Here is a 25,590-nt window from a genome sequence, read left to right as displayed (position 1 = left end):
GAATCCCATCCGTTTCAATGTAATTTTTAGAAAAATCATAACAAATCCAAAAAACATAGTTATCGCCCAACAACTATATATTAATGTTCCCCATGGTCTCTCGTACACCTGTGATGCAGCAATTATTAATAATAAATTATTGAAATATTACAGAATCCCATCCGTTTCAATGTAATCTTTAGAAAAATCATAAGAAATCCAAAAAACATAGTTATCGCCCAACAACTATATATTAATGTGCCCCATGGTCTCTTGTACACCTGTGATCATTACCAATAGGTTTTACAGTAGCAATTATTAATAATAAAATATTGAAATATTACAGAATCCCCATCGATTTCAATGTAATCTTTCAAAAAATCATAGAAAATTCAAAAAACATAGTTATCACCCAACAACTATATATTAATGTGCCCCATGGTCTCTTGTAAAGCTGTGATGATTATCAATATGTTTTAAAGCAGCAAGTATTAATAATACATTATTGAAATATTACAGAATCCCATCAGTTTCAATGTAATCTTTAGAAAAATCATAACGAATCCAAAAAACATAGTTATCACCCAACAACTATATATTAATGTTCCCCATGGTCTCTTGTACACCTGTGATGATTATCAATATGTTTTACAGCAGCAATTATTAATAATAAATTATTGAAATATTACAGAATCCCATCCGTTTCAATGTAATCTTTAGAAAAATCGGAAAAAAATCCAAAAAACATAGTTATGACCCAATAACTATATATTAATGTGCCCCTAGGTCTCTTGTACACCTGTGATGATTATCAATATGTTTTACAGCAGCAATTATTAAGAATAAATTATTGAAATATTACAGAATCCCATCCATTTCAATGTAATCTTTAGAAAAATCATAAGAAATCCAAAAAACATAGTTATCGCCCAACAACTATATATTAATGTGCCCCATGGTCTCTTGTACACCTGTGATCATTACCAATATGTTTTACAGTAGCAATTATTAATAATAAAATATTGAAATATTACAGAATCCCCATCGATTTCAATGTAATCTTTCAAAAAATCATAAAAAAATCAAAAAACATAGTTATCACCCAACAACTATACATTAATGTGCCCCATGGTCTCTTGTAAAGCTGTGATGATTATCAATATGTTTTACAGCAGCAAGTATTAATTATACATTATTGAAATATTACAGAATCCCATCCGTTTCAATGTAATCTTTAGAAAAATCATAACAAATCTAAAAAACATAGTTATCACCCAACAACTATATATTAATGTTCCCCATGGTCTCTTGTACACCTGTGATGATTATCAATATGTTTTACAGCAGCAATTATTAATAATAAATTATTGAAATATTACAGAATCCCATCCGTTTCAATGTCATCTTTAGAAAAATCGAAAAAAAAAAAAAAAAATAGTTATCGCCCAACAACTATATATTAATGTTCCCCATGGTCTCTCGTACACCTGTGATGATTATCAATATGTTTTACAGCAGCAATTATTAATAATAAATTATTGAAATATTACAGAATCCCATACGTTTCAATGTAATCTTTAGAGAAATCATAACAAATCCAAAAAACATAGTTATCGCCCAACAACTATATATTAATGTTCCCCATGGTCTCTCGTACACCTGTGATGATTATCAATATGTTTTACAGCAGCACTTATTAATAATAAATTATTGAAATATTACAGAATCCCATCCGTTTCAATGTAATCTTTAGAAAAATCGGAAAAAAATCCAAAAAACATAGTTATGACCCAATAACTATATATTAATGTGCCCCTAGGTCTCTTGTACACCTGTGATGATTATCAATATGTTTTACAGCAGCAATTATTAATAATAAATTATTGAAATATTACAGAATCCCATCCATTTCAATGTAATCTTTAGAAAAATCGAAAGAAATCCAAAAAACATAGTTATCACCCAACAACTATATATTAATGTTCCCCATGGTCTCTTGTACACCTGTGATGATTATCAATATGTTTTACAGTAGCAATTATTAATAATAAATTATTGAAATATTACAGAATCCCATCCGTTTCAATGTAATCTTTAGAAAAATCATAAGAAATCCAAAAAACATAGTTATCGCCCAACAACTATATATTAATGTGCCCCATGGTCTCTTGTACACATGTGATCATTACCAATATGTTTTACAGTAGCAATTATTAATAATAAAATATTGAAATATTACAGAATCCCCATCGATTTCAATGTAATCTTTCAAAAAATCATAGAAAATTCAAAAAACATAGTTATCACCCAACAACTATATATTAATGTGCCCCATGGTCTCTTGTAAAGCTGTGATGATTATCGATATGTTTTACAGCAGCAAGTATTAATAATACATTATTGAAATATTACAGAATCCCATCCGTTTCAATGTAATCTTTAGAAAAATCATAACGAATCCAAAAAACATAGTTATCACCCAACAACTATATATTAATGTTCCCCATGGTCTCTTGTACACCTGTGATGATTATCAATATGTTTTACAGCAGCAATTATTAATAATAAATTATTGAAATATTACAGAATCCCATCCGTTTCAATGTAATCTTTAGAAAAATCGGGAAAAAATCCAAAAAACATAGTTATGACCCAATAACTATATATTAATGTTCCCCATGGTCTCTTGTACACCTGTGATGATTATCAATATGTTTTACAGTAGCAATTATTAATAATAAATTATTGAAATATTACAGAATCCGATCTGTTTCAATGTAATCTTTAGAAAAATCATAACAAATCCAAAAAACATAGTTATCGCCCAACAACTATATATTAATGTTCCCCATGGTCTCTCGTACACCTGTGATGATTATCAATATGTTTTACAGCAGCACTTATTAATAATAAATTATTGAAATATTACAGAATCCCATCCGTTTCAATGTAATCTTTAGAAAAATCATAACAAATCCAAAAAACATAGTTATCACCCAACAACTATATATTAATGTGCCCCTAGGTCTCTTGTACACCTGTGATGATTATCAATATGTTTTACAGCAGCATTTATTAAGAATAAATTATTGAAATATTACAGAATCCCATCCATTTCAATGTAATCTTTAGAAAAATCATAACAAATCCAAAAAACATAGTTATCGCCCAACAACTATATATTAATGTGCCCCATGGTCTCTTGTACACCTGTGATGATTATCAATATGTTTTACAGTAGCAATTATTAATAATAAATGATTGAAATATTACAGAATCCCATCCATTACAATGTAATATTTAGAAAAATCATAAAAAATCCAAAAACATAGTTATCGCCCCACAACTATATATTAATGTTCCCCATGGTCTCTCGTACACCTGTGATGATTATCAATATATTTTACAGCAGCAATTATTAATAATAAATTATTGAAATATTACAGAATCCCATCCGTTTCAATGTAATCTTTAGAAAAATCATAACAAATCCAAAAAACATAGTTATCGCCCAACAACTATATATTAATGTGCCCCTAGGTCTCTTGTACACCTGTGATGATTATCAATATGTTTTACAGCAGCAATTATTAATAATAAATTATTGAAATATTACAGAATCCCATCCATTTCAATGTAATCTTTAGAAAAATCGAAAGAAATCCAAAAAACATAGTTATCACCCAACAACTATATATTAATGTTCCCCATGGTCTCTTGTACACCTGTGATGATTATCAATATGTTTTACAGTAGCAATTATTAATAATAAATTATTGAAATATTACAGAATCCCATCCGTTTCAATGTAATCTTTAGAAAAATCATAAGAAATCCAAAAAACATAGTTATCGCCCAACAACTATATATTAATGTGCCCCATGGTCTCTTGTACACATGTGATCATTACCAATATGTTTTACAGTAGCAATTATTAATAATAAAATATTGAAATATTACAGAATCCCCATCGATTTCAATGTAATCTTTCAAAAAAACATAGAAAATTCAAAAAACATAGTTATCACCCAACAACTATATATTAATGTGCCCCATGGTCTCTTGTAAAGCTGTGATGATTATCGATATGTTTTACAGCAGCAAGTATTAATAATACATTATTGAAATATTACAGAATCCCATCCGTTTCAATGTAATCTTTAGAAAAATCATAACGAATCCAAAAAACATAGTTATCACCCAACAACTATATATTAATGTTCCCCATGGTCTCTTGTACACCTGTGATGATTATCAATATGTTTTACAGCAGCAATTAATAATAAATTATTGAAATATTACAGAATCCCATCCGTTTCAATGTAATCCTTAGAAAAATCGGGAAAAAATCCAAAAAACATAGTTATGACCCAATAACTATATATTAATGTTCCCCATGGTCTCTTGTACACCTGTGATGATTATCAATATGTTTTACAGTAGCAATTATTAATAATAAATTATTGAAATATTACAGAATCCGATCTGTTTCAATGTAATCTTTAGAAAAATCATAACAAATCCAAAAAACATAGTTATCGCCCAACAACTATATATTAATGTTCCCCATGGTCTCTCGTACACCTGTGATGATTATCAATATGTTTTACAGCAGCACTTATTAATAATAAATTATTGAAATATTACAGAATCCCATCCGTTTCAATGTAATCTTTAGAAAAATCATAACAAATCCAAAAAACATAGTTATCACCCAACAACTATATATTAATGTGCCCCTAGGTCTCTTGTACACCTGTGATGATTATCAATATGTTTTACAGCAGCAATTATTAATAATAAATTATTGAAATATTACAGAATCCCATCCATTTCAATGTAATCTTTAGAAAAATCAAAAAAGATCCAAAAAACATAGTTATCGCCCAACAACTATATATTAATGTTCCCCATGGTCTCTCGTACACCTGTGATGATTATCAATATGTTTTACAGCAGCAAGTATTAATAATACATTATTGAAATATTACAGAATCCCATCCGTTTCAATGTAATCTTTAGAAAAATCATAACGAATCCAAAAAACATAGTTATCACCCAACAACTATATATTAATGTTCCCCATGGTCTCTTGTACACCTGTGATGATTATCAATATGTTTTACAGCAGCAATTATTAATAATAAATTATTGAAATATTACAGAATCCCATCCGTTTCAATGTAATCTTTAGAAAAATCGGGAAAAAAATCCAAAAAACATAGTTATGACCCAATAACTATATATTAATGTGCCCCTAGGTCTCTCGTACACCTGTGATGATTATCAATATGTTTTACAGCAGCAATTATTAATAATAAATTATTGAAATATTACAGAATCCCATCCATTTCAATGTAATCTTTAGAAAAATCGAAAAAAATCCAAAAAACATAGTTATCACCCAACAACTATATATTAATGTTCCCCATGGTCTCTTGTACACCTGTGATGATTATCAATATGTTTTACAGTAGCAATTATTAATAATAAATTATTGAAATATTACAGAATCCCATCCGTTTCAATGTAATCTTTAGAAAAATCATAAGAAATCCAAAAAACATAGTTATCGCCCAACAACTATATATTAATGTGCCCCATGGTCTCTTGTACACCTGTGATCATTACCAATATGTTTTACAGTAGCAATTATTAATAATAAAATATTGAAATATTACAGAATCCCCATCGATTTCAATGTAATCTTTCAAAAAATCATAGAAAATTCAAAAAACATATTTATCACCCAACAACTATATATTAATGTTCCCCATGGTCTCTTGTACACCTGTGATGATTATCAATATGTTTTACAGCAGCAATTAATAATAAATTATTGAAATATTACAGAATCCCATCCGTTTCAATGTAATCCTTAGAAAAATCGGGAAAAAATCCAAAAAACATAGTTATGACCCAATAACTATATATTAATGTTCCCCATGGTCTCTTGTACACCTGTGATGATTATCAATATGTTTTACAGTAGCAATTATTAATAATAAATTATTGAAATATTACAGAATCCGATCTGTTTCAATGTAATCTTTAGAAAAATCATAACAAATCCAAAAAACATAGTTATCGCCCAACAACTATATATTAATGTTCCCCATGGTCTCTCGTACACCTGTGATGATTATCAATATGTTTTACAGCAGCACTTATTAATAATAAATTATTGAAATATTACAGAATCCCATCCGTTTCAATGTAATCTTTAGAAAAATCATAACAAATCCAAAAAACATAGTTATCACCCAACAACTATATATTAATGTGCCCCTAGGTCTCTTGTACACCTGTGATGATTATCAATATGTTTTACAGCAGCAATTATTAATAATAAATTATTGAAATATTACAGAATCCCATCCATTTCAATGTAATCTTTAGAAAAATCAAAAAAGATCCAAAAAACATAGTTATCGCCCAACAACTATATATTAATGTTCCCCATGGTCTCTCGTACACCTGTGATGATTATCAATATGTTTTACAGCAGCAAGTATTAATAATACATTATTGAAATATTACAGAATCCCATCCGTTTCAATGTAATCTTTAGAAAAATCATAACGAATCCAAAAAACATAGTTATGACCCAATAACTATATATTAATGTGCCCCTAGGTCTCTTGTACACCTGTGATGATTATCAATATGTTTTACAGCAGCAATTATTAATAATAAATTATTGAAATATTACAGAATCCCATCCATTTCAATGTAATCTTTAGAAAAATCGAAAAAAATCCAAAAAACATAGTTATCACCCAACAACTATATATTAATGTTCCCCATGGTCTCTTGTACACCTGTGATGATTATCAATATGTTTTACAGTAGCAATTATTAATAATAAATTATTGAAATATTACAGAATCCCATCCGTTTCAATGTAATCTTTAGAAAAATCATAAGAAATCCAAAAAACATAGTTATCGCCCAACAACTATATATTAATGTGCCCCATGGTCTCTTGTACACCTGTGATCATTACCAATATGTTTTACAGTAGCAATTATTAATAATAAAATATTGAAATATTACAGAATCCCCATCGATTTCAATGTAATCTTTCAAAAAATCATAGAAAATTCAAAAAACATAGTTATCACCCAACAACTATATATTAATGTGCCCCATGGTCTCTTGTAAAGCTGTGATGATTATCAATATGTTTTAAAGCTGCAAGTATTAATAATACATTATTGAAATATTACAGAATCCCATCAGTTTCAATGTAATCTTTAGAAAAATCATAACGAATCCAAAAAACATAGTTATCACCCAACAACTATATATTAATGTTCCCCATGGTCTCTTGTACACCTGTGATGATTATCAATATGTTTTACAGCAGCAATTATTAATAATAAATTATTGAAATATTACAGAATCCCATCCGTTTCAATGTAATCTTTAGAAAAATCGGAAAAAAATCCAAAAAACATAGTTATGACCCAATAACTATATATTAATGTGCCCCTAGGTCTCTTGTACACCTGTGATGATTATCAATATGTTTTACAGCAGCAATTATTAAGAATAAATTATTGAAATATTACAGAATCCCATCCATTTCAATGTAATCTTTAGAAAAATCATAAGAAATCCAAAAAACATAGTTATCGCCCAACAACTATATATTAATGTGCCCCATGGTCTCTTGTACACCTGTGATCATTACCAATATGTTTTACAGTAGCAATTATTAATAATAAAATATTGAAATATTACAGAATCCCCATCGATTTCAATGTAATCTTTCAAAAAATCATAAAAAAATCAAAAAACATAGTTATCACCCAACAACTATACATTAATGTGCCCCATGGTCTCTTGTAAAGCTGTGATGATTATCAATATGTTTTACAGCAGCAAGTATTAATTATACATTATTGAAATATTACAGAATCCCATCCGTTTCAATGTAATCTTTAGAAAAATCATAACAAATCTAAAAAACATAGTTATCACCCAACAACTATATATTAATGTTCCCCATGGTCTCTTGTACACCTGTGATGATTATCAATATGTTTTACAGCAGCAATTATTAATAATAAATTATTGAAATATTACAGAATCCCATCCGTTTCAATGTCATCTTTAGAAAAATCGAAAAAAAAAAAAAAAATAGTTATCGCCCAACAACTATATATTAATGTTCCCCATGGTCTCTCGTACACCTGTGATGATTATCAATATGTTTTACAGCAGCAATTATTAATAATAAATTATTGAAATATTACAGAATCCCATACGTTTCAATGTAATCTTTAGAGAAATCATAACAAATCCAAAAAACATAGTTATCGCCCAACAACTATATATTAATGTTCCCCATGGTCTCTCGTACACCTGTGATGATTATCAATATGTTTTACAGCAGCACTTATTAATAATAAATTATTGAAATATTACAGAATCCCATCCGTTTCAATGTAATCTTTAGAAAAATCGGAAAAAAATCCAAAAAACATAGTTATGACCCAATAACTATATATTAATGTGCCCCTAGGTCTCTTGTACACCTGTGATGATTATCAATATGTTTTACAGCAGCAATTATTAATAATAAATTATTGAAATATTACAGAATCCCATCCATTTCAATGTAATCTTTAGAAAAATCGAAAGAAATCCAAAAAACATAGTTATCACCCAACAACTATATATTAATGTTCCCCATGGTCTCTTGTACACCTGTGATGATTATCAATATGTTTTACAGTAGCAATTATTAATAATAAATTATTGAAATATTACAGAATCCCATCCGTTTCAATGTAATCTTTAGAAAAATCATAAGAAATCCAAAAAACATAGTTATCGCCCAACAACTATATATTAATGTGCCCCATGGTCTCTTGTACACATGTGATCATTACCAATATGTTTTACAGTAGCAATTATTAATAATAAAATATTGAAATATTACAGAATCCCCATCGATTTCAATGTAATCTTTCAAAAAAACATAGAAAATTCAAAAAACATAGTTATCACCCAACAACTATATATTAATGTGCCCCATGGTCTCTTGTAAAGCTGTGATGATTATCGATATGTTTTACAGCAGCAAGTATTAATAATACATTATTGAAATATTACAGAATCCCATCCGTTTCAATGTAATCTTTAGAAAAATCATAACGAATCCAAAAAACATAGTTATCACCCAACAACTATATATTAATGTTCCCCATGGTCTCTTGTACACCTGTGATGAATATCAATATGTTTTACAGCAGCAATTAATAATAAATTATTGAAATATTACAGAATCCCATCCGTTTCAATGTAATCCTTAGAAAAATTGGGAAAAAATCCAAAAAACATAGTTATGACCCAATAACTATATATTAATGTTCCCCATGGTCTCTTGTACACCTGTGATGATTATCAATATGTTTTACAGTAGCAATTATTAATAATAAATTATTGAAATATTACAGAATCCGATCTGTTTCAATGTAATCTTTAGAAAAATCATAACAAATCCAAAAAACATAGTTATCGCCCAACAACTATATATTAATGTTCCCCATGGTCTCTCGTACACCTGTGATGATTATCAATATGTTTTACAGCAGCACTTATTAATAATAAATTATTGAAATATTACAGAATCCCATCCGTTTCAATGTAATCTTTAGAAAAATCATAACAAATCCAAAAAACATAGTTATCACCCAACAACTATATATTAATGTGCCCCTAGGTCTCTTGTACACCTGTGATGATTATCAATATGTTTTACAGCAGCAATTATTAATAATAAATTATTGAAATATTACAGAATCCCATCCGTTTCAATGTAATCTTTAGAAAAATCGGAAAAAAATCCAAAAAACATAGTTATGACCCAATAACTATATATTAATGTGCCCCTAGGTCTCTTGTACACCTGTGATGATTATCAATATGTTTTACAGCAGCAATTATTAAGAATAAATTATTGAAATATTACAGAATCCCATCCATTTCAATGTAATCTTTAGAAAAATCATAAGAAATCCAAAAAACATAGTTATCGCCCAACAACTATATATTAATGTGCCCCATGGTCTCTTGTACACCTGTGATCATTACCAATATGTTTTACAGTAGCAATTATTAATAATAAAATATTGAAATATTACAGAATCCCCATCGATTTCAATGTAATCTTTCAAAAAATCATAAAAAAATCCAAAAACATAGTTATCACCCAACAACTATACATTAATGTGCCCCATGGTCTCTTGTAAAGCTGTGATGATTATCAATATGTTTTACAGCAGCAAGTATTAATTATACATTATTGAAATATTACAGAATCCCATCCGTTTCAATGTAATCTTTAGAAAAATCATAACAAATCTAAAAAACATAGTTATCACCCAACAACTATATATTAATGTTCCCCATGGTCTCTTGTACACCTGTGATGATTATCAATATGTTTTACAGCAGCAATTATTAATAATAAATTATTGAAATATTACAGAATCCCATCCGTTTCAATGTCATCTTTAGAAAAATCGAAAAAAAAAAAAAAATAGTTATCGCCCAACAACTATATATTAATGTTCCCCATGGTCTCTCGTACACCTGTGATGATTATCAATATGTTTTACAGCAGCAATTATTAATAATAAATTATTGAAATATTACAGAATCCCATACGTTTCAATGTAATCTTTAGAAAAATCGGAAAAAATCCAAAAAACATAGTTATCACCCAACAACTATATATTAATGTTCCCCATGGTCTCTTGTACACCTGTGATGATTATCAATATGTTTTACAGTAGCAATTATTAATAATAAATGATTGAAATATTACAGAATCCCATCCATTACAATGTAATCTTTAGAAAAATCATTAAAAAATCCAAAAAACATAGTTATCGCCCAACAACTATATATTAATGTTCCCCATGGTCTCTCGTACACCTGTGATGATTATCAATATTTTTTACAGCAGCAATTATTAATAATAAATTATTGAAATATTACAGAATCAAATCCGTTTCAATGTAATCTTTAGAAAAATCATAACAAATCCAAAAAACATAGTTATCTCCCAACAACTATATATTAATGTGCCCCTAGGTCTCTTGTACACCTGTGATGATTATCAATATGTTTTACAGCAGCAATTATTAATAATAAATTATTGAAATATTACAGAATCCCATCCATTTCAATGTAATCTTTAGAAAAATAAAAAAAAATCCAAAAAACATAGTTATCACCCAACAACTATATATTAATGTTCCCCATGGTCTCTTGTACACCTGTGATGATTATCAATATGTTTTACAGCAGCATTTATTAATAATAAATTATTGAAATATTACAGAATCCCATCCATTTCAATGTAATCTTTAGAAAAATCGGGGAAAAAATCCAAAAAACATAGTTATCACCCAACAACTATATATTAATGTTCCCCATGGTCACTCGTACACCTGATTTGATTACCAATATGTTTTACAGTAGCAAGTATTAATAATAAATTATTGAAATATTACAGAATCCCATCCATTTCAATGTAATTTTTCAAAAATATCATAAAAGATTCAAAAAACATAGTTATTATAGCGTAGCTTTAAGCAACTGCTTACTATGGGACACATACACGTCCCCCAGGGGAGCCCCCAGTTGTGACAACCCTTACCCACATGCTTCAGGACCTGCCCCCGGCAGGACCCTGACCTACAGGCACCCCAGACCCCTCGGGTCGGGACGCGCAGGACTGAAAAGGCAAAACCTTGACGGACATAAATCCTGTCCGTCACCAATACTGGATAAAACCTAGATTATCCAACCAGTGACAGAGAAACCAAGGCCTCCTCCTCCCTGGACCATGCCTAGCCGGTCCCAGGAGGGCAAGGAAGGCCAGCCAGGTAGGAAGAGAAGCATGCCCCCGGGCACCCCTCGCATTCCCTACCATGAAACTGGCCACTGCAAAGTTACAGGGAGAAGAAACATGCCCCAAGGCAAGTTTACACTCCCCCACCAGTAAGAAAGGTGCAAACAGGTTGAGAAAAGACCAATTAAACCGTGACGGGGAGAGAGAGCACGCCTCGCAGACCCCGTCGGAACCCGGCTGCTGCACTCACACAAGGAGAAAAGACATGCCCCAAGGCATATCCAGACTCTTCTACCCGGAGTCAGGTCCCACACCCAAGACTGTACGCGCCATCGTAGATGCCGCCACGTCAAGGCTGTAAGAAGATGCAAAGGTCGAGGGAGATGACCAGTCAGCCGCGGAGCAGATCACCTGCATTGACACCCCTTTGTAAAGGGCCCAAGATGCAGCTACGCTCCGAGCAGAGAGGGCCCTCAGTCCCAGTGGAATAGGGACCCCTCTACTCTCGTACGCCAACCGAATCGCCTCCACAATCCATCTGGACAGGGTCGGTTTAGCCATCGCCTACCTCTGACCTCGGCCAAAGGCGACGAAAGGCTGAGACGACCTACGGCCCATAGCTGTCCTCTAACAGTAGAGCTACAGAGCCCTCACTGGACAGAGACAAAGTAACCGTTCATCCTTTGCCGAAAAGAACGGCGGAGGATGAAAAGCCCCCAGTCCCCGCAACTGCGCCGGTGTGGGACACAAAGGCCAAGTTGGGTTTCAACAAAACCCTCCTGCCGTCGTCCGAAAACAACATGCAGCCCCACTCACCGAGAGCGCCTGCATGTCACAGACGCGTCATTCCGTAAAAAGGGCCACCAGGAGTACCGTTTTGAGGCTTCAAGGTGGAGAAGGCCAAGTCGTGGTCCAGCCTGCCCAGCAGGTAGATCAGAACGCTTCTCCCGGTTGCCTGAAAAGCAATCACCGGAGGTGACTACTCCAGGCACCATGTTTCGAACATATTCCACCAGATATCGTACCGACCTCCGGTGGATTCTGCTCTCGCCCCCTGAAAGGTGGCCACCACGTCAGGGGGGCAGCCCTTGCGGGCCCAGACTCGACTCTTCACGGGGTAAACCCACAGGTCTAGTCCCTGGGGGTCAGGGTCCTGCCGGGGGCAGGTCCTGAGGCCTTGGGCAAGCGTGTGGGTAAGGGTTGTCACAACTGGGGGCTCCCCTGGGGGACGTGTATGTGTCCCATAGTAAGCAGTTGCTTAAAGCTACGCTATAATAACTATGCTATAATAACTCGAGAGCGAGGAAGACTCCCAGCAACTCCAGGTATCCTCACCTGAGAAGCTAGCGTCCATGGTAATCACCTTCCAGGACACTACTGTGCCTACCCGTATCCTGACCCCTCTGGATAGGAAGGCCGTGTGTGTTCATGGTTCGAGTGACGACACAAACTGTGATGTCACTACCACTTTCCGTGAGCCCATGGTCTGCGGTATCCTCAGAGACCGCATCCATTGCTGGAAAGGTCTCTCGTGGAATCTGCCCAACCGGGTCAGGCGTATGGCCGAAGCCATGAGACCCGCGGCTTGCATCCATGTCCTGCACATGACCCGGCGCCCCAGGCGCAGGGAGCGCACACATGTCAAAGAGCTCGCCGTCCTGTCCTGAGACAGGCGCGCAACCATCGTGGTGGAATCCAAAATTCCCACGAAGGTGGCTAGCTGGGAAGAATCAGAGCGCACTCCTGAGCATCGATTGTGAAGCCCAGGGACTGCAGGTGCGTAATGGCCACCTCCGTGTGCCGTGCCACCTCCACCCTGGAGTCCGCTGCCAGCAGCCAGTTGTCTACATATGTTGCCAGACGCAGACCCTGCTGCCGCAGCGGGGCTATCGCCGCCTCCGTGCACAGTCACGAAAAAAACCCTGTGGCTTAGTGACATGCCGGACGTGAGTACCGCATGCTCGCACGTCTCGCCTTCGTAAACGAAGCGCAGGGACTTTGCGGTGCGGCGGTTAGATTGGGACGTAAAGATAGGTATCCTTGATATCTATACCCGTCCACCAATTGCTTTTTCGTATCGTCTTCAACAGCGTCGCTGTTGTGAGCATACGAAGTTTAATATAAAAACCTTCAGAATTCTGTTCAAACCCTTCAGGTTCAGAATAGGTCTTACGCCCCCCCCCCCTCTTCTTTTCACCAGGAAAAACTCAGAATAATAACCCAGTCGGTTCTGATCCGGAGATAAATCACTGATTGCACCCTTGCTCAGGAGAGCTGAAACCTCTTCCCTCAGCGTTATGGCCGCTTGGCCCGACGCGTGGGAGAACACTATCTTGCCCGATAGTGGAGGTTTGCTCGAAAATTGCAACCTGTATCCTGTTAACATGGTGCGCAGCACCCAAGGATTCGGTTTGCAAGCTTTCCATTCGGAAAAGCATCGAACGAGAGGGTTCGTGGGGATGGTGGGGGCTGCTGACGTCACCTGCCACGTCGGGCTCTGACCGATCGACGGTGGGGAAAGCCCGTGACGTAGACGGGGAATCCCACACACCGTAGACATCCGCCCTGTAGCATTGCTCGGTAGCGCTAGCTGGGCTAATGTCGGTCTCGTCACAGAGCGCGCGCCCGTTCCCATGGGGATACGAGACGCTGTCGGCTCTCCAGACGTAGTCTCGGAACCTTGCCCCGGTGTAGTACTTACCCAGCTTTCTTGTCGTCCTTACGCCTTACGTCCTGGAAACCAAGAGAGCTATCGGGTCGCTCCCAGGAACTAGCTCTGGTGGAGGACGCCCTGGATGCACCACGCTGACGTCCAGAGGTGCGTCTGCCGCCCGCAGCCCCTTGCTGTTGAGGCCTCACAGCGGGGGTTACGGGGGTTGAGAGGAGGCCTGTGGTTGTCTCCTCGAGCTGCTTCTCCGCCGCCTTGGTCTTGATGATCCAGTCGGCAGCGGTGTCGAAGAGGTTGTCCGGTTTGAGCGAGAGGCTTTTCAGACCCGAGGTCAAGATGGCCTTGCAACCAGAGGCGAGCTCGAGCCACTGTAGTCTCTCTAAGTCGGCTGTGAGAGCCATGTTGGGCCTACATCCTCCGGGTGCAATACGTTAGTCCGACAGCGCATTCCTCCGACAGCGCAGTGCTCCGACATTAAACAGTAAACCCGAACCAAACCCGCACCCTAACCCTAACCGCACGCGGATGCCACATAGTCGGAGAAAAGGTCTGTCGGATTAACGCATGCCTCCCACATCCTCCTCCTCGTCCACCACCACGATGAATTCCTCGTCCTCGCCGTCCGAGTCGCTGCATTCCGTGGCAGTGTCTCCCCATGCGGCGATGGAGGTGGTGGAGGAGAAGGATGGGAGGCCCGACAGCCTCGGCAGCGACCTCTCGGTCGGGGGATGAGGGAGCGGCCCTCGAGGCCTGCTCATCCCGGACCTTGCTGATGGCTCCACTGGCGCGTGGGGCCGAGTGGAGCGGAGGGCCCAAGGCCCCCGGGCTAGTGCGAGCTTCCTCTGTGCCTTTGCTGGGGGAGCTTCGGGGCTAGCACCGCCGCTTGTCGAGGCCGCTAGGTCCATGGCCCTTTGCAGGCGCCGGTCTAGCTGGGCCTCGGAGAACATCCCGCATGGCCCGCAGCCGCCTTTGTCCTGACCCCGCTCGCAAGCGAGCCAGCCATGGCTCGGGCCAATGCAGGAGATGCAGAGGCAGTGGTCGTCGTCCGCAGCGACCAGGAAACCGCATCCTCGGAACGCGCAGTGACAAGGTGCCTCCATCTTTTCCCTCTTCCGTCGAGACACAAGACGAACAAAAGGCTAGGCTGCTAGCCTTCGTTGGCTCCGTGTGCTTCGCGTTGGCAGAGTGGAAGAAGAGCTCATATGACGCAGTGGTATTTATACCACTACCGGTTTCCGGTTTGCGTCATACGGCCCTTATCCAATGGACATTGGAGTTCCGTGAGTCCTGTTGTTGCTCTGTGCGATCGCCAGGGGGCGATGATATCCCATAGTAAGCAGTTGCTTAAAGCTACGCTATCATTTTTGAAAAATGACATTGAAATGGATGGGATTCTGTAATGTTTCAATAATTTATTATTAATAATTGCTGCTGTAAAACATATTGATAATCATCACAGGTGTTCAGGAGACCATGGGGCACATTAATATATAGTTGTTGGGTGATAACTATGTTCTTTGAAGTTTTTGTGATTTTTTGAAAAATGACATTGAAATGGATGGGATTCTGTAATATTTCAATATTTTATTATTAATAATTGCTGCTGTAAAACATATTGATAATCATCACAGGTGTTCAGGAGACCATGGGGCACATTAATATATAGTTGTTGGGTGATAACTACGTTTTTTGAAATGTTTATGATTTTTTTAAAGAATTACATTGAAATGGATGGGATTCTGTAATATTTCAATAATTTATTATTAATACTTGCTGCTGTAAAACATATTGATAATCATCACAGGTGTTCAGTAGAACAGGGGCACATTAATATATAGTTGTTGGGTGATAACTATGTTTTTTGGATTTGTTATGATTTTTCTAAAGATTACATTGAAACGGATGGGATTCTGTAATATTTCAATAATGTATTATTAATAATTGCTGCTGTAAAACATATTGATAATCATCACAGCTTTACAAGAGACCATGGGGTACATTAATATATAGTTGTTGGGTGATAACTATGTTTTTTGAATTTTTTATGATTTTTTGAAAGATTACATTGAAATCGATGGGGATTCTGTAATATTTCAATATTTTATTATTAATAATTGCTACTGTAAAACATATTGGTAATGATCACAGGTGTACAAGAGACCATGGGGCACATTAATATATAGTTGTTGGGTGATAACTATGTTTTTTGGATTTTTTTTTGATTTTTCTAAAGATTACATTGAAATGGATGGGATTCTGTAATATTTCAATAATATATTATTAATAATTGCTGCTGTAAAACATATTGATAATCATCACAGGTGTACAAGAGACCTAGGGGCACATTAATATATAGTTGTTGGGTGATAACTATGTTTTTTGGATTTGTTATGATTTTTCTAAAGATTACATTGAAACGGATGGGATTCTGTAATATTTCAATAATTTATTATTAATAAGTGCTGCTGTAAAACATATTGATAATCATCACAGGTGTACAAGAGACCATGGGGAACATTAATATATAGTTGTTGGGTGATAACTATGTTTTTTAGATTTGTTTTGATTTTTCTAAAGATTACATTGAAATGGATGGGATTCTGTAATATTTCAATAATTTATTATTAATAATTGCTGCTGTAAAACATATTGATAATCATCACAGGTGTACAAGAGACCTAGGGGCACATTAATATATAGTTTTTGGGTGATAACTATGTTTTTTGGATTTGTTATGATTTTTCTAAAGATTACATTGAAACGGATGGGATTCTGTAATATTTCAATAATTTATTATTAATAATTGCTGCTGTAAAACATATTGATAATCATCACTGGTGTACGAGAGACCATGGGGAACATTAATATATAGTTGTTGGGCGATAACTATGTTTTTTGGATTTGTTATGATTTTTCTACAGATTATATTGAAACGGATGGGATTCTGTAATATTTCAATAATTTATTATTAATAATTGCTGCTGTAAAATATATTGATAATAATCACAGGTGTACGAGAGACCATGGGGAACATTAATATATAGTTGTTGGGCGATAACTATGTTTTTGGATTTTTTATGATTTTTCTAAAGATTACATTGTAATGGATGGGATTCTGTAATAATTCAATCATTTATTATTAATAATTGCTGCTGTAAAACATATTGATAATCATCACAGCTTTACAAGAGACCATGGGGCACATTAATATATAGTTGTTGGGTGATAACAATGTTTTTTGATTTTTTTATGATTTTTTGAAAGATTACATTGAAATCGATGGGGATTCTGTAATATTTCAATAATTTATTATTAATAATTGCTGCTGTAAAACATATTGATAATCATCACAGCTTTACAAGAGACCTAGGGGCACATTAATATATAGTTGTTGGGTGATAACTATGTTTTTTGGATTTGTTATGATTTTTCTAAAGATTACATTGAAACGGATGGGATTCTGTAATATTTCAATAATTTATTATTAATAAGTGCTGCTGTAAAACATATTGATAATCATCACAGGTGTACAAGAGACCATGGGGAACTTTAATATATAGTTTTTGGGTGATAACTATGTTTTTTGGATTTGTTATGATTTTTCTAAAGATTACATTGAAACGGATGGGATTCTGTAATATTTCAATAATGTATTATTAATAATTGCTGCTGTAAAACATATTGATAATCATCACAGCTTTACAAGAGACCATGGGGCACATTAATATATAGTTGTTGGGTGATAACTATGTTTTTTGAATTTTTTATGATTTTTCTAAAGATTACATTGAAATGGATGGGATTCTGTAATATTTCAATAATATATTATTAATAATTGCTGCTGTAAAACATATTGATAATCATCACAGGTGTACAAGAGACCTAGGGGCACATTAATATATAGTTGTTGGGTGATAACTATGTTTTTTGGATTTGTTATGATTTTTCTAAAGATTACATTGAAACGGATGGGATTCAGTAATATTTCAATAATTTATTATTAATAAGTGCTAACATATTGATAATCATCACAGGTGTACGAGAGACCATGGGGAACATTAATATATAGTTGTTGGGCGATAACTATGTTTTTTAGATTTTTTATGATTTTTCTAAAGATTACATTGAAATGGATGGGATTCTGTAATATTTCAATAATTTATTATTAATAATTGCTGCTGTAAAACATACTGATAATCATCACAGGTGTACAAGAGACCATGGGGAACATTAATATATAGTTGTTGGGTGATAACTATGTTTTTTTGGATTTTTTTTTATTTTTCTAAAGATTACATTGAAACGGATGGGATTCTGTAATATTTCAATAATTTATTATTAATAAGTGCTGCTGTAAAACATATTTATAATCATCACAGGTGTACGAGAGACCATGGGGAACATTAATATATAGTTGTTGGGCGATAACTATGTTTTTTAGATTTTTTATGATTTTTCTAAAGATTACATTGAAATGGATGGGATTCTGTAATATTTCAATAATTTATTATTAATAATTGCTGCTTTAAAACATATTGATAATCATCACAGGTGTACGAGAGACCATGGGGAACATTAATATATAGTTGTTGGGCGATAACTATGTTTTTTGGATTTGTTATGATTTTTCTAAAGATTACATTGAAACGGATGGGATTCTGTAATATTTCAATAATTTATTATTAATAATTGCTGCTGTAAAACATATTGATAATCATCACTGGTGTACGAGAGACCATGGGGAACATTAATATATAGTTGTTGGGCGATAACTATGTTTTTTGGATTTGTTATGATTTTTCTAAATATTACATTGAAACGGATGGGATTCTGTAATATTTCAATAATGTATTATTAATACTTGCTGCTGTAAAACATATTGATAATCATCACAGGTGTACAAGAGACCATGGGGCACATTAATATATAGTTGTTGGGTGATAACTATGTTTTTTGAATTTTTTATGATTTTTTGAAAGATTACATTGAAATCGATGGGGATTCTGTAATATTTCAATAATTTATTATTAATAATTGCTGCTGTAAAACATATTGATAATCATCACAGCTTTACAAGAGACCTAGGGGCACATTAATATATAGTTGTTGGGTGATAACTATGTTTTTTGGATTTTTAATGATTTTTCTAAAGATTACATTGAAATGGATGGGATTCTGTAATATTTCAATAATTTATTATTAATAATTGCTGCTGTAAAACATATTGATAATCATCACAGGTGTACAAGAGACCTAGGGGCACATTAATATATAGTTGTTGGGTGATAACTATGTTTTTTGGATTTGTTATGATTTTTCTAAAGATTACATTGAAACAGATCGGATTCTGTAATATTTCAATAATTTATTATTAATAATTGCTGCTGTAAAACATATTGATAATCATCACAGGTGTACGAGAGACCATGGGGAACATTAATATATAGTTGTTGGGCGATAACTATGTTTTTTAGATTTTTTATGATTTTTCTAAAGATTACATTGAAATGGATGGGATTCTGTAATATTTCAATAATTTATTCTTAATAAATGCTGCTGTAAAACATATTGATAATCATCACAGGTGTACAAGAGACCATGGGGAACATTAATATATAGTTGTTGGGCGATAACTATGTTTTTTGGATTTGTTATGATTTTTCTAAAGATTACATTGAAACGGATGGGATTCTGTAATATTTCAATAATGTATTATTAATAATTGCTGCTGTAAAACATATTGATAATCATCACAGCTTTACAAGAGACCATGGGGCACATTAATATATAGTTGTTGGGTGATAACTATGTTTTTTGAATTTTTTATGATTTTTCTAAAGATTACATTGAAATGGATGGGATTCTGTAATATTTCAATAATATATTATTAATAATTGCTGCTGTAAAACATATTGATAATCATCACAGGTGTACAAGAGACCTAGGGGCACATTAATATATAGTTGTTGGGTGATAACTATGTTTTTTGGATTTGTTATGATTTTTCTAAAGATTACATTGAAACGGATGGGATTCAGTAATATTTCAATAATTTATTATTAATAAGTGCTAACATATTGATAATCATCACAGGTGTACGAGAGACCATGGGGAACATTAATATATAGTTGTTGGGCGATAACTATGTTTTTTAGATTTTTTATGATTTTTCTAAAGATTACATTGAAATGGATGGGATTCTGTAATATTTCAATAATTTATTATTAATAATTGCTGCTGTAAAACATACTGATAATCATCACAGGTGTACAAGAGACCATGGGGAACATTAATATATAGTTGTTGGGTGATAACTATGTTTTTTTGGATTTTTTTTTATTTTTCTAAAGATTACATTGAAACGGATGGGATTCTGTAATATTTCAATAATTTATTATTAATAAGTGCTGCTGTAAAACATATTTATAATCATCACAGGTGTACGAGAGACCATGGGGAACATTAATATATAGTTGTTGGGCGATAACTATGTTTTTTAGATTTTTTATGATTTTTCTAAAGATTACATTGAAATGGATGGGATTCTGTAATATTTCAATAATTTATTATTAATAATTGCTGCTTTAAAACATATTGATAATCATCACAGGTGTACGAGAGACCATGGGGAACATTAATATATAGTTGTTGGGCGATAACTATGTTTTTTGGATTTGTTATGATTTTTCTAAAGATTACATTGAAACGGATGGGATTCTGTAATATTTCAATAATTTATTATTAATAATTGCTGCTGTAAAACATATTGATAATCATCACTGGTGTACGAGAGACCATGGGGAACATTAATATATAGTTGTTGGGCGATAACTATGTTTTTTGGATTTGTTATGATTTTTCTAAAGATTACATTGAAACGGATGGGATTCTGTAATATTTCAATAATGTATTATTAATACTTGCTGCTGTAAAACATATTGATAATCATCACAGGTGTACAAGAGACCATGGGGCACATTAATATATAGTTGTTGGGTGATAACTATGTTTTTTGAATTTTTTATGATTTTTTGAAAGATTACATTGAAATCGATGGGGATTCTGTAATATTTCAATAATTTATTATTAATAATTGCTGCTGTAAAACATATTGATAATCATCACAGCTTTACAAGAGACCTAGGGGCACATTAATATATAGTTGTTGGGTGATAACTATGTTTTTTGGATTTTTAATGATTTTTCTAAAGATTACATTGAAATGGAAGGGATTCTGTAATATTTCAATAATTTATTATTAATAATTGCTGCTGTAAAACATATTGATAATCATCACAGGTGTACAAGAGACCTAGGGGCACATTAATATATAGTTGTTGGGTGATAACTATGTTTTTTGGATTTCTTATGATTTTTCTAAAGATTACATTGAAATGGATGGGATTCTGTAATATTTCAATAATTCATTATTAATAATTGCTGCTGTAAAACATATTGATAATAATCACAGGTGTACAAGAGACCATGGGGCACATTAATATATGTAGTTGTTGGGTGATATCTATGTTTTTTGGATTCCTTATGATATTTCTAAAGAACACATTGAAATGGATAGGATTCTGTAATATTTCAATAATTTATTATTAATAATTGCTGCTGTAAATCATATTGATAATCATCACAGGTGTACAAGAGACCATGGGGCACATTGATATATAGTTGTTGGCTGATAACTATGTTCTTTGAAGTTTTTATGATTTTTTGAAAAATGACATTGAAATGGATGGGATTCTGTAATATTTCAATATTTTATTATTAATAATTGCTACTGTAAAACATATTGGTAATCATCACAGGTGTACAAGAGACCATGGGGCACATTAATATATAGTTGTTGGGTGATAACTATGTTTTTTGAATTTTCTATGATTTTTTTAAAAATTACATTGAAATGGATGGGATTCTGTAATATTTCAATAATTTATTATTAATAATTGCAGCTGTAAAACATATTGATAATCATCACAGGTGTACAAGAGACCATGGGGCACATTAATATATAGTTGTTGGGTGATAACTATGTTCTTTGAAGTTTTCATTATTTTTTGGAAAATTACATTGAAAAGGATGGGATTCTGTAATATTTCAATATTTTATTATTACTAATTGCTACTCTAAAACATATTGGTAGAGGTGTACAGGAGACCATGGGGCACATTAATATATATTGTTGGGTGATAACTATGTTCTTTGAAGTTTTTATGATCTTTTGAAAAATTACATTGAAATGGATGGGATTCTGTAATATCTCAATAATTTATTATTCATAATTGCTGCTGTAAAACATATTGATAATCATCACAGGTGTACAGGAGACCATGGGGCACATTAATATATAGTTGTTGGGTGATAACTATGTTTCTTGATTTTTTTAATGATTTTTTGAAAGATTACATTGAAATGGAAGCGATTCTGTAATATTACAATATTTTATTAGTAATAATTGCTACAGTAAAACATATTTATAATCATCCATGGTTTGCAGGAGACCATGGGGCACATTAACATTTAGTCGTTGTGTGATAACTATGTTTTTCTGAATGATTTTCCTAAAATGTACATTGAAATAGATGGGATTCTGTAATATTTAAATATTTTATTATTAATAATCGGTGCAGTAAAACATATTGGTAATAATTACATATTGTAAAGGAGACACTTGGGCACAATAATATTTAGTTGCTGGTTGATAACTCTGTTTTTAGAATGTTCTATGATTTTCCAAAAAATACATTGAATTTGATGGGATTCTGTAATATTTCAATATTTTATTATTTATAATCGGTACAGTAAAATATATTGGTAATATTCACATATTGTAAAGGACACACATGGGCACAATAACATTTAGTTGCAGGGTGATAACTCTGTTTTTAGATTTTTTTATGATTTTCCAAAAAATTACATTGAACTGTACTGGATTCTGTAATATTTCAATATTTTATTATTAATAATTTGTGCAGTAAAACATTTCGGTAATAATTACAGACGAGAACATTAGACACAAACAATGTTTTTAGATTGTTTTATTACATTTTTACATGTATATATTGAAGTAACTGGGATTTACGATTTCATTGAACGCACCATCAGTTCGCCTAACCGTAAAAAGCCACGTAGCTGCGCAATCATTTTTGAAGCACGGCTAGTGCGACTGACTCTTTCTGAAGAGCGGCCAGCGTGACTGCAGTCCCAAATGGACACTTATTATCTACAAGCGATCTACAAGCTTGTAGATCATCTATTTTTTAACAGATGGGGGGTCCCACTCCTTGGATAATTACATCAGTGTGGTACATTAAAAAACAGCATAATCACCCTCGTCACATTTAAAGTACACCGTCGCTCTCACGGAGTCATCACCGGTTACCTCGACCCTACAGTCCCCTCCGTCCGACTTCTTTTTACTCTGAAAATAGATCTGAAGTTTGTTCTTGATGGCCTTGGCCTGACGAGACGCCCATTCGCCTTCCACTAACAGCGGGTAAGGGTACTCGTCCATTGTTAACCTCTTTCATTCGACAGTAAAGCGAGTGTAAATAAAGGCGCAGAAGAGACTTTGAGCCACGAGTAGTAGGAATGGAGTCCTTTTACTTTCGTTTCTAGGATAAGTTTCGTTCCCCGCACCTACTTATGAAATAGATTGGGATCAATTCGCTTTGCAGGTTGCTGATCCGGCCTGGTTTTAGAGCGGATGCGGAAACCGTGCTTGCATGTATGTGTTGTATGCTCTTTACTGCATAGAGTAGGCGGGCTTTAGACCGGATCATAGTAGCCCTGGTCCAGAGCGTTAGTGAGTTCTCTCGTGTAACGCTCTGCCAGGCAGGCGCGCTGCTCATAGACCCAAAATTCTACTGCCGTGCGAGGTCTCCGTCTTTAGTAAAGAATAAACAAAACTATTTCGCTGCTCACCTAAACAAAGGCTGTTTTGTGTTGTTGAAAGTCTATTGTCCAGGATGGGAAGCCTCTCTCAGCACCCCACTTTCTCTGTATAATACACTTTTTGGGCAGAAAAAGAATGTCCGCCAGATGGAAATTATTTTATTTACTCCACTGTAGTGACTGCGCTCTCTACAGATCTGGTCAATATAAATTACCATTGACCAGATCTGTAGAGGGCGCAGTGGAGTAAATAAAATAATGTCCGAGTAGCGAAATCGTTTTGTTTATTTTTTACTAAAGACGGAGACCTAAAGATTATTGAATTTGAAATTAATATCAGTTCATGAGTCTTCATTTTCAGTTATTTTCTCTCTCCCTTGCGGTGCCCCCCAATAGATAAAGACGCTTTGTATGCCCTCAATATTACATTCAGAGTTGTTTTATTGGTTACAGAGCAGAGGTGAGGAGAGTGTCCTAAAGGTATAGAGCGGCTAGCGCCACTAAAAATACTCTCGTTGCTATCTGAAAAGTTGTGAGATTGTAGATCAGCTATTTTCACAATGAAGTATGCCATACATTGACAAAAAATACTCTCAAATACGCATTTCATGTTATCTTTAACAATTGCACATGCATTAATTAACAAGGTCATGTTTTATGCAATGCCCCCACTCACCCACCCTAACCTTAGTAAACATTACATGTAAAACTAAGAATGCCAAATCATGATCATTTCAACACATTGTCAAGGACAGGGATCGAACCAGCAACCTTTGCCCTCACAGACTGCCTCTTCTCTCATTGAGCTAGTAATATGGCCTCCCTGACAATGTCTGTTGATATGTATAATTCTTTCCGTCCATTATGAACCAAGCCTCTGTTTCACAAACTACTCTAGATCACTGGTTCCCTAACCATCTACCGATCAGTTCAGCATGAAGAGACGCATATATGTATCCAAGTTTCATGGCTCTAGGTCAAACAGGGCATGAGTTGTACCTGTTCAAAGTTGCCATTTTCAATTGAGTGCTATAGCGCCACCTTTGGACGAAGGATTGTGAGAATTATTTCTTAGTTTTTCATGACCATCTACCATATGGCCGAGTTTCGTAAAAGGCGACAGCGCGGTTCAGGCAGAAGAAGAAGAAGAAGAAGAAGAAGAAGAAGA

The 25,590-nt window shown here is 34.2% G+C and overlaps 1 protein-coding gene across 1 annotated transcript in view; it reads right to left on the bottom strand.

Moving 5' to 3' along the window:
* LOC311062151 (protein mono-ADP-ribosyltransferase PARP14-like) overlaps nt 1-24,122 on the bottom strand; it is a 45,952-nt gene extending 21,830 nt beyond the window's left edge. Inside the window, exon 1 of the mRNA XM_084080985.1 lies at nt 23,859-24,122. Coding sequence (XP_083937111.1) covers nt 23,859-24,042 — 184 coding nt within the window. The 5' untranslated portion in view covers nt 24,043-24,122. The remainder of the gene's footprint in view (nt 1-23,858) is intronic.
* Between the last annotated feature and the right edge of the window lie 1,468 nt (nt 24,123-25,590).

The sequence above is a fragment of the Gymnoscopelus microlampas genome, assembly GCF_963454915.1.
Source record: "Gymnoscopelus microlampas genome assembly, chromosome: 2".
NCBI classification, from domain to species: domain Eukaryota; kingdom Metazoa; phylum Chordata; class Actinopteri; order Myctophiformes; family Myctophidae; genus Gymnoscopelus; species Gymnoscopelus microlampas.
The sequence above is the reverse complement of the archived record's forward strand: the minus strand, read 5'-3'. Positions and strand labels throughout refer to the sequence as shown.